At 41.2% G+C, this 11,880-nt stretch overlaps 1 protein-coding gene across 1 annotated transcript in view; it reads right to left on the bottom strand.

Moving 5' to 3' along the window:
• Positions 1-5,782, bottom strand: part of TMEM38A (transmembrane protein 38A) — a 43,416-nt gene extending 37,634 nt beyond the window's left edge. The window contains exon 1 of the mRNA XM_068114036.2: positions 5,234-5,782. Within this exon, the coding sequence (XP_067970137.2) occupies positions 5,234-5,357 (124 nt within the window). The 5' untranslated portion in view covers positions 5,358-5,782. The remainder of the gene's footprint in view (positions 1-5,233) is intronic.
• Between the last annotated feature and the right edge of the window lie 6,098 nt (positions 5,783-11,880).

The raw sequence follows: 11,880 nt of genomic DNA on the forward strand, positions 1-11,880 counted from the left end.
GTGAGCAAATGGAAGACAACCTTTTAAAGAAGAAGAAAAGTGTTATTTTTTTACAACAGAATACAACACTTCAGGGCAAAGTTAAATCATTTTAAAACTAAACCGTGAAAACTATCTGGGGAAAATTTCCTAAATGAGGGCATGAAAGATTCCTCAGGGGGATTAAGGAATCCAGAACAGGTGCAGAAGCAGGAACAGAAGAATATGAGATTGACAGCCAGGAGAGCAGAGAACGAAGAAACAGGGAGGTCTATAAGCAAATGTGTTAGTATGGGAGGAGAGGCCTACTTTTTAAATTCTTTGTTAATATATTTATTTGAAGGTTAGGTGAAAGTGGATCAGAAGGAGAAGGAGAAAGTTGAAGGAGTATGGTGAAAACTAGTATTGGAAAGGTGTAGGCTGGAGAGGATTGAGTTTTGAAGGAAGGAGAGAAAAAAAAACGGGTGGGGCAAACACATGGTCAAAGAAGAAACGAACACAGAGAGAGAAGGAAATTAGATTTAATTATTTTTGGAATTTTATTTTTTATTTTAAATAAAGACTTTAAACAAAGGGTAAGATGATCAGGGAAAGTATGGGGTGAAAAGAAAGACTAAGAAAAAAGCAATACAGTGAGAGAACGAAAGTAAATGGACAACAAACGACCGCCGAGAGGAGACAGGAAAGCCTCGAGGGACCAGGCCTGAAAAACGCGGCAGGAACAACCGACGATTATACACAGTGTGCTATGTGCTTCAGTACTACGATGCACAATTTACACTGAGATCTTAGCAGAAACACACACCGTAAAATAAAAATCCAGTTTTCAGAAAAATACAAACGAGAAAAAATACTTTACTTTGATAGCATGGAGAGCTTGGAAAAACACAACCTCGCCAGCAAAACTGGAAGCGAAAGCCAAATTTACTTAGAAAAATCATTTTTCACCAAATAAATTTTCACTTAATTCTTATTAGATTTTATATTAATAGAATAATTCTTAAATACTTAATTAATAAAATACTTAATTGATTAATATAATTAATAAAAATTTTAATACTTAAAATACTTAATAAAATACTTAAAATACTTAATTAATTAAAAATACTTATTTATTATTAGAATAATTATTATTAGATTATTAGAATTTTTACTTAATTAGAAAAAATATATTATTTTACCAAAATTTACTTTGAATTTTTCTGCATTGCACCAAGAAAATACAGCGCTCTGCGAAAACGGGAATTCCCATTTTGTAGGAGGTGAAAATTTGGTGTTATTGGGCACCTTTTAATAAAGTTAAATAGCCACAAAACTTTACATGGATAATTTTTAACCAAAAAGGAACACAACGAAGGGGTGAGACAATAAAAATTCAGAAATAAATTTTCTGCCCGCCCTATCAGTGGACCAACCTAATGAGGAGACAATGTGTGGCACTCGTGAAGGACTGGATGGAGGAGCACAACGTAAAAGACATCAGGTTAGTTCCACAAATGAGATATTAGAGGGATTAGAGAATTAAGGTGAAATGTTAATGTTCAGTTTAGAATTGGGGAGGGTAATCCATACTCTATGATACTTCAGGTGAATGCCTTGTACAATTTAATGAGCTCTGAGAAACTCACAATGGACTTGGCCTAGCTTGGAAAGTTACCTCCACCACCAAAGGTGGATGGAGGTTATGTTTTCACCCGTTTGTTACTTGCCGGAATAGATTCCGGCAATTATGTTGGTTGGTTGGTTTGTCTGTTTGTGCGCAGTACTACGTCTACACCGTTGCACATAGAATCGCCAAACTTTACACAAATATTTGTCTTGCCCTGGAATAGACTGTGCCCAATTTTTAACTCTCTCGGCCCAAGGCCTCCATTATGACATCATAATTCGATAATTCGACAAGTACAAAACTTCATCCAATCAAGATGCAATTTCTTGAGCGCAATGTCGGCATGAACTGGTGGAGAAAAAAAATTATGATGTCATCGGTCACGTGGTTCGGCCGCCATCTTGGAAAAACCGAAAAACTTTGCACCTCTATATCTCCGAAAGTGCTGAATAGAAAAAATTGAGACATGGCACATTGTAAAGAACTCTCCATGGGGAATAAAATATGTTAATGATGATGTCGCTGGCGCCTCCATTATGACATCATAATAAGACAAGTACAAAACTTCATCGGATCAAGATGAAATTTCTTGAGCATAATTGAGGAATAAATTAGTTTAGAAAACAAATAATGATGACGTCATCGGTCACGTGGTTCGGCCGCCATATTTGTCAAAAATGGCTGATAAAAAAAGTACATTCCGGCAACTCCTAGGTCTCCGACCGATTTTTCATCTGTGTGTCTGTTTGTGTGCAGTACTACTTCTACATCATTGCACATAGCATCGCCATACTTTACACACATTTGCCTTGCCCTGGAATAGACTGTGCCCAATTTTTAACTCTCTGGGCCCAAGGTCAAGCTCAAGGTCACCCAAAACGTGAAATCGGGGGCGTCGAGTTTTCATTTAAAATATATTTCAAAGCACTATAACTCTAAAAGTACAAGAGATATGCATGTACACTTACTGACATATAGGAAGTCACATACATTTCATTTGGCACCATGACCTTTGACCTTGAGTGAACTTTAAAGGTCAAACTCAAGGTCAAAAATTGTTTTTTTACTAATAACTCTGTCAAACATTATCCGATTCCATTCTAACCAACACCCCTGGAAAAAAAAAGTACATTCCGGCAAGTCCTCGGTCTCTGACCGATTTTTAGTCTGTTTGTCTGTCCGTTTGTGAACAAAATATCTCAAAACATTTTGGACGGATTCGGATGAAATTTGGCAGAGATGTAGTGTATGTGATAAGGACGAAATGATTAGATTTTGGTGAAGATCCGGATTCGGATCCGGCTGCTAGAATTTTTAAAGTTATTCTTCACCATTGGGAGATAGGGCCAAAAACGATACATAGCAGGATATCTCAAAAAGTTGTGGACAGATTTGGACAAAACCTGGTGGACCGGTTGGGCGTTTGACAAGGACGATTCGATTCGATTTTGGTGAAGATCTGAATGTGGATTCGGATATGTGAATTATTTAATTTTTTCAGTGATTCTTCACCATTAGGAGACAGCGCCAAAAACGATACATAGCAGGATATCACAAAAGTTATGGATGGATTTGGACGAAACTTGTTGGACGGGTTGTGTATGTGACAAAGAAGATTTTTTTCAATTTTGGTGAAGATCCAGATCCAGATTCAGCCAGTAGAATGATTTTTTAAAATTATTCACCATTGAGTGATATGGCCAACCAGGTGTGCTCTCTACTGGGTGCCGTTGTAGTTTGGTGATGTGGTTCAAAGACACTTGACAGATTTATGAGCATGATGAGCTCCAGGGAGTGAATCTTCCAGTTTCTGCATTTGAATGTTGATACTTGCAGAGGGACAAAGGGAAAGTATGGGATTTTCCTACAATTAATGACACTTTCCAGGTACATGGCCTTTTACCTATTTTACAGATATGCAGCTATGCTTGTTGCAGCTGCCTGCATCCCCAAAGTATGGAGTACTGGCACCAAAACATAGCGTGGAGTCGTCCACAAAATTGTACAGGGGATCATCAAGGAAAATGAAGAGTTCATTGGTGTAGAGTTGTAGACAAAGAATAAGCTCGGTCCTAAAACACTGCCTCGTAGGATAATTAACCTCAAGAGGGAGATCTCGACACAGAAAGCAACCTGGTGTATCCAATCATCTATCTCGACTGTTGAATAATCAACTTAAGGTCGTATGGACAGTAGACGAGTATAAGACAAACCTTAGCCTTCATTTCTGATACAAGCTCTTGCCTCTATTCAAGAGCAGCAAATTAATTTATGATTTATTTAACAACATGGAACTCGAAAGACGTTCTTTTATTGAAGTTTATCAAATTTATTGATTACTTTCTTTCGTTATCATTTCTTTGTAGACTGGTCTCGGCTCATGGAAGTGAGAGGCAACAGAGAGACAGCAAGGCATAAGGACAACACATGGGCACAAGGGGATGAACAAACAAAAAGCAGAGAGAGGGAGGGAAAAGGGAAGGAAACCTCCAAGTAGATGGGAAGAGGTGGAGGAAGGTTATTATTACATTATTGGGGGAGAGGTAGAGCCGAAGAGGAGGGTTAATAAGGATAGAAAATAAATTCGAGTTGGGATGGAGGATGCTATGAAATAGCGGTGTATTTTCCACTCAAAGCCATGGATTGATGTGTGGGATTGAACAGAGGAAGGAAGTTCCACAAGCAGAAAATTAACAAAGGAATGGACATAGGGAGAAATCCTGAATTTTGGTTCACCTGCAATTTTGAATGTAATAATTCCATCAAATTTTCATCAAATTCGATGTTACCTGAAATTATTTAAATAAGTTGGACATGTCGATTTTGTGCTTGTGTATCAGTCCGAAAATGGCCATAAGTTCGGGCCCCGAGTCCGACATCTTGTACGGATTTCCAGAAAGGTTGGCCAAGTTGAATCAACCAGGTGCAGGCCATGGCATAGTTTGTTTGTTTTTAAGTCAACCTTTTTCATGTACAGCCAGGATGGTTTCATGAGGAGCCAACCCCCTGGGATACTGTGAATCATTCTCAGAAAACTGGGTGCAACGAAGCAAGCACACCTATGACGTAAGAAGTGACGTCACAGGGCTTGGCGTCAAGCTCAGGGAAGCCGTGCATGACTAGTCGACAACAATGAGGTGGGATTTAAAAGTTTGGCAGGTGTGCACAACATCGGGATAAACCGACCCTGGCAATGCAAGGTAACAATGTAGAAATAATCTCCACTTGGGAGTTTCCAGACAAATCCCTTCATTCCGAGAAACTTTCAAAAGTTTCAAACGGATGTCGCAATAGGGCTGGGGCATCCAAGTACACCATGTTGTCTGGGATACAACTACAATTCTGTACACCGATTGACGTTCACAACTACTGTAGTTTGCAGAGAAATGCGCAAAAACTACTTTAAAGTTAACAAAACAACTTTTTTTTTTTAAACAACTTTTTAACAGCTGGTCTAAAACTCGCTCAAAATCAACGGCAATCGACTTTGAACGACATTTTAAAAGTTTGAACTTGTCGAGTTCCGCATTCCGCGGCGCTCATGCGGAGTCGGGCGACTCTTGCAGGGACAAAAGGGACAAAACTCGCCCCCGGACCTTTTAAGGAGACGATCGCGAGGCGGCGCAAGACCAAAATAAAACTGACCCTCTTCGTGCCGGAGATACATCATGGAGAGCATGTAATGCGTAAGATCGAAGAACGGGAACATGGGAATCCTGGCGAAGAGCAACGCGACGCCTTCCATCTGGAGCTCCTCCAGGAACGCCATTCCTTCCGATGAGCGACGCTGCGGACTCGACGTCGACGCTCTCGCACTCTTCCAGTCTTCCTCGATCCGCGGCGGTCGCTGCCCACCGCCTCCGCGTACGTGCGCGTGACGTCATATTTCGCGCCATGACGTCACCTCGCAGCCGTTTTCTTCGGTGTGAACTTCGCTGCTAAGTTTAAACGGTAAACTTCCTGCCATCATCCAGTGTGCCCCGTTCCTCGTGGATGGATTATTGTGAGACGAATGAGTGAATAGCTTGGGAGTTAGTAATCGGATATGGCTAAAACTGATTCACAAAAGAGCCGGGCTTTAGGAGTTAAATCGAAACCATAATTATGGGATTGCCACAGACACGTCCAGCGCGCCTGCGCTGAAGCGACCATTAATTATCCTGCCAGCAAGATTACCGTATCAATGTCGCTGCTATTCGGTGAATTCAAAATTGATGAGAAACCATGCCAAGGAATGCCGAATAAATAAATACAGTCATCACCCATGAAACTTGTGAAGTGCTGTTGCTTAACAGTGCTTCAAATGCAAAAAAAAAAACAGCAGAACCCCATCGTTGACTATGCCGCCATGGGCGCTCTGACCAAGCGAAGTGTGCGGAGCGGTCAATGACTCCCAAACGTCTACCTATTATGTACATCTCTAATTACCGGTTATAGCTAGGCAGCTAACACCCATTATTAGGGTGAATCGTTCACATTGTGATACATGCATTCAATTTGGCAGTGATGTTCTTATACAGATACTCTTTAAATCCAGTCAATTAGCCAACTCGAAAATTCAATATGGCGTCCATTTTTTTTCAAAATGGCCACCAAAATTGCTAAAATGTGCCATATACTTTTTAATATTGAATTTAGGATGTACGAATAGCAATACAAAATCACAGAACTACACATTATCTATAAGAGGTAGTTAAAATTTCAATTTATCTAATTAAGATCAACTCTTATGGGGAGTAACTTGGGCTGACAGGATGGCCTCGACTAGAGGTATGCATACTCACCTCCAAGCTGTCTAGCTTGGATTCATAATCCCGACCCAGCTATAAACTGTCAGTTTAGTGTTTCACAGGCAGGGTGATTTTTCAATGTGTTCCTCGGATGGACGTTAAACCAGGAGTCCTGTCTGTCGGCATGGGTTGGTGGACGTTAAAGATCCCATGGTGTCCTTCACAAAGAGTAGGTGAGTATCGCTGGCACCATAGCCAAATTCCAAATTCCTGCCCTCACTTGGCAAATGCCAGGCCTGGCCAGGCGGTTCGTGAAGACTTGGGTCAAGCTTCCCCCAGCCGACCCCACAAAGTGGGATAATAGTGGCCGTTAAAGGACATCAACAACTTATAGTTATAGAGAGTAATTTCTTTTCTTTTGTTTGCATACATAGTCGAGGCTGAAGGATGCAGCAGGACAAAAGGAACAGCAGAGATTGGTAAAACACCAATAGCAGAGCTTGGTGAAATCAAGGTCTCTGGAGATGGACTTGTAGCCTTGATATTGTCCATTTTGGCTACAATCTTGTGTCTGACCTCCTCAGACAATTCGCTGGTTTTCTTTCTTTTCTTCATGATCAGTGTGGTACGAACAGTGCCACAAAACAGCAGCATGACTCCTTTTCTCTATTCAAACTGGTTGAATGAGTGATTTTTATATTACCATAGGTGAGTTCAATTCCAAAGTAAAGGAGAATCACCTGCTTGAAATCTAATCATTTCTAACAACTTCTAAAAGGTGCCAATAATATTGTCCGGCCCATTTTAGGATTTCTGTGTGGAATAAGATAAGATTTAGTATTTTTTTCAGGTTTTTTTTTTGTTGTTCCAGTGCAAACCAAAGAAATACATATGTGGATACCAAACGATTCTTTAATTTCAACAATTTTCTGGATGAAATGGTGCATTATTTTCTGAATTATTTGAAAAAAGTGCAAGGGTGCCAATATTTTTGGCCACGACAGTAGATCGGAATTCAGGTGTGCCAAAGAAGGATTTTGTACAACGAAGAATGCCTAGTCATCGGCTGGCTTTGGAGGGCAACTTAAGTTATAGACCTATTACAGATTTTGACTTTGACCTTTCAACCCAAAGTCTAATGAGTTAATCTTTACATCATTCTACATACCTGTACCAAGTTTGAATTAGATCACTTTAGCCGTTCTCAAGTTGTGGACCTATAACAGACTTTGACATTTGATCTTTGACCTCTTGGCCCCAAATTATAATCAGTTAATATTTACATCATTATACATACCTGTACCAAGTTTGAATTAAATCACTTCAGCCGTTCTAAAGTTATAGACATATTACAGACTTTGACCTTTGACCTCTTGACCCCAAAATCTAATCAGTTTATCTTAACATCATTCTACATAAGTGTACCAAATTTGGTCAGAATCCCATCACTGGTTCACAAGTTATCGCGGTAACAGGATTTTCACCTAGCATGACCTCTCACCTTTGGCCTTTAGCCTCGTGACCCCAAAATCTAATCAGTTCATCTTTACCTCATTATACATACCTGTACCAAGTTTGACTGAGATCCCTTCAGCCGTTCTCAAGTTATCGCAGTAACGAAAACCTAACACGGACGGACGGACAGCCGGACGGACGGACAGCCGGACGGACGGACAGCCGGACGGACAACCTGAAAACATAATGCCTCCGGCGATTTCGCCAACGGATGCATAATGATATACCATCGCCTAACACAACCAGACCTAGAGGCAGAACAGAAGGGATGTAAAAGAGGATGCTATGGAACGACAGACCACATGCTACTAATCAAGGCCATACTCGAAAATTGCAATACAAGAAGAACAAAATTATCCCCAACATGGATAGACTACAAAAAGCTTTTGATAGTGTCCCACTTTCATGGATGATAAAATGCATGTAATTGCACAAGATCAACTCCCAAATAATCAAACTGACACAGAAAGCAATGGAGCTTTGGCATACCACATTGATATAACAGCACTAGAAAGGAAAGATCGAAATACCAAGAGTGAAAATACGTCGAGGAATCTTCCATGGATACAGCCTTTCACCCCTCCTGTTTTGCCTGGCCCTGCACCAACTGATCAACATCATTAATGAGCAAGGACATGGATACACCCTGACATCAAATAAGAGAACGTCCAGAGAGACAGAAAAGGTGACACATCTACCTTTACATGGATGATTTAAAACTCTTTGCATCAAACAACAACACCTCAAATTAGTGACAGTTCTCAGACGATATTCAAATGGAATTTGGCCTGGATAAGTGTGCTAAGCACACATTCATACAAGGTAGACCAACAAAAATGGACAAAATAAAAATTGACACAAATACAAAAATACAGGAGCTAGACAATGAAGCATCATACACATACCTCAGAGTAGAAGAGAGCCACCAAATATGTCACAAACAAATGCGCAAAACAATTACCAAAGAATACTTGCATAGAACGATGCGGTACCTGAAAAATACCTTTCTCCAAGGAACAAAGTCAAAGCCATAAGTCAACTCGCAATATCAGTATTCCAGTACAGCTGCAGAATAACAAACTGGCTACAATAACAAATCAAAAAACTGGATATGAAAACAAGGAAACTCCTCACCCTCCATAAAATGTTTTACAAAAATCAGTGCATCACGAGAATGTACCTACCGAGATGAGAAGGAGGTAGTGCTTTGGTGGAGCTCAACCAAGTGCACAGAATGACAACTATAGGATTGGCAGAATACGTAAAAAGCGTAACAGACTACTGAATCCAATTTGTAAGCAAAATGAAGACAATAAACCAGAGAAGGTATCCCTAACCCACCAAGCAAAAAAAATTCCAAAGACATGTGTGAATGTATAATGTCACACAAGAAACCGAAACAACGAGTAGACCCCCAACAATTGCAAAAAAGATGAAAGCAAAATATAAAACTGAATATCAACAGATACAAATGGGAAAATGATTTTTTTTTTAAAGCAGGAAGGTATACAAAAATAAGACCAAAAGTCTAACAGCAGCGTAGCCGGGCTTGTATAATATTATAAACCACAAACACATATTATTATCTTTTCAAACCGTCACTAATGCTGTTTATAACATTAAACAAAGAAATTCCGAGGAATCTCGACATCCATGAGGTAAGTTTTACTTACAGAACTAAGGGAAGATCTACTGTAATCTATATACCCCGCAAGGTTTGGAGGTGTGCTCATTTACCAAGCATCTAGCTAGCGCTTGCCAAGCCAGCCGTTCCTTAACGGTTTTGAATGGAGTGCTTGCTCGAATGCTTAAACCACTTGGCGATCTCTCCACAAGAACCTTGGTAAATGAACACACCCAATGTTCTTGAGACCCGACCATAGAACGACTGTAATTTATATACCCCAAAGATGAATGGCTCTTCCTCCCACTCCCGTAGTGAGCAGGTATCTTACTAGAATTCACCAAATTTCCATCCGTCTGTCTGTCTGTCTGTCTGTCCATTCGAAGATACCGTAAAAACTGCTGAACCGATCGCAATGATATTTTGGGTGGGTAATCCTGGGATCGCCAGGAGTAAAATAGGCTATTTCGTTTTCCCAATTTCAGCTTTGGTCTCCAGAATTCTCAGGTTTGGACTCCCGCATAACATTCGCGTTCGCATAACGTTCATTGTGACGATGTTGTTTTCCCGGGTGCTGCACAAACGGCTGCACCGATTGCTGCATGGCTGCACCGATCGGACTTGGTGACCTCAGACAAAGACCTTTTATAAGGACACGGGTTGAATCCCTGCTTGAGAGAATTCCAACCCCCTCCCAGCCATCACAGCCATCTCTCCAACTTACAATCCCACGAGATATGCGGAAAGGACGACCCAAAACCAATATAAACATCATTAAACATCATTCGTATATAAACATCATTAAAAGTAAATAATGACCTCGGCCAAAGTTCAAACGATGGTTAATCTCGACATGAGGGAATTCCACATAGCTATTTGGGTGGTGAATACGCTAACAGATCGCTGTCTCCATTGATCTTGAAAAGGCCGTAACAGCTGTCGGCTCAAAATCCTTTTAACTGTTGATTTGATCGTTTTTACAATGAAGGAAACACGTATCGGGAGTACATACGACATCGGGAGTACTAACTGCATGCGTCTTCAGTATCAAGCTTAAATCTGTCATGGCGGATCTGAAGAGCGGAATGCTTGGAGAAGTGGTGGGCTACTCCGGCATGAAAGAGGATCAGAAACGTGGACTCCCACACTGCCGTATCCTGCTGATACTTGCTCCCGCATGACGTTATTTTCCCGGGTGCCGCACAAACGGCTGCACCGATCGAGATTTAACAGATGTTTATATAAATCATTTAAAAGAAAAAAAGCCTTCAATTTCTGATATTTTGCCTTTTCATTTGGGCTTCCCAATTGAAGCCCTCCCCGTAGTCCGATTGTAATCGCTTCCAAACGAGCAGAGCGAGGCAAGGGCAGAAGAAAGAAAAATGCCGGCCAGTGAGTCGTTTTTACTGGCCGTCTCCTGACGTCAGCTCTCTCCCCTCCAACCAGTGCGTCGCTTATTGGCCGTCTTTTGCGTTGTCCTCCCTGATTGGCCGAGTGCTTCGTGCCTTTGGTGTCACACAAAGGCACAACAAGGCATGTCGAGTAATCCACTGGCACATCTGCAAAAGTCTCAATATCGCAGTTCCAGAAAACTCATGGAAACATGAACCAAAAGCAATCACTGAAACCAAGGAAGTAATGCTCACGTATGACCAGGCCCAGACTGCCATAGGACAGTTCAGGCAAATGCCCGGTGCGCCGGTGCACTCCGAGGGCCGGTGGGCTGGTCTCAGTGGGGAAATTTCAAATTTGATCAGGGCAAAATATATAAATATAGTATTAAGTGTACCGGAAAGTAATGTCGTTTTTCAAAGAGGAATACACAGCTTTATAGTATTAAGTGTACCGGAAAGTAATGTCGTTTTTCAAAGAGGAATACACAGCTTAAAAAAGGACAATACTTTCCGGTGCACCTAATATAGTGTCGTGTCCCCGCGGTTAAGACCCCAAGAGGACAAATGGCCAAAACGAGCTTTAACTCCGTGGCATTTACCCAACTTGGCGGAAGTGACACACACGGGAAGGTTTGAGGTCTTACCTGATCGGGAACACACGCAGGGGTTATTCGATCCCCACAGACAGAGAGACGGGACAGCAAAATCCACAATACAAGAAAAGTAAGATTCGACAAATAATGATTTAATGAAAATAAATGCAAGTAACAATGAAAGGTGAGGTAAAACTAAAATCCCTAAATTGAGATGTCTCCACTCAGACTCGTTTACAAACAAGGGGAAAACGAAAGTAAAAAATAAAATCCCTTTTATAATCGGCCGAACTCAGCTTTGCGTCCCCAAATGGCTGGAAAGGCTGCTGGTCGTCGCCTCAAACCACCGTGAAGGAAAGTGGAAACGCACGAAATGTCACGGAGTGGCACCCACAGCCAGCCGCTGGCATGAGGCAAGCAGGCGGGATGCCTCTTT

The sequence above is a fragment of the Myxine glutinosa genome, chromosome 1, assembly GCF_964187855.1.
Source record: "Myxine glutinosa chromosome 1, kmMyxGlut1.1, whole genome shotgun sequence".
In the NCBI taxonomy this organism is placed as follows: domain Eukaryota; kingdom Metazoa; phylum Chordata; class Myxini; order Myxiniformes; family Myxinidae; genus Myxine; species Myxine glutinosa.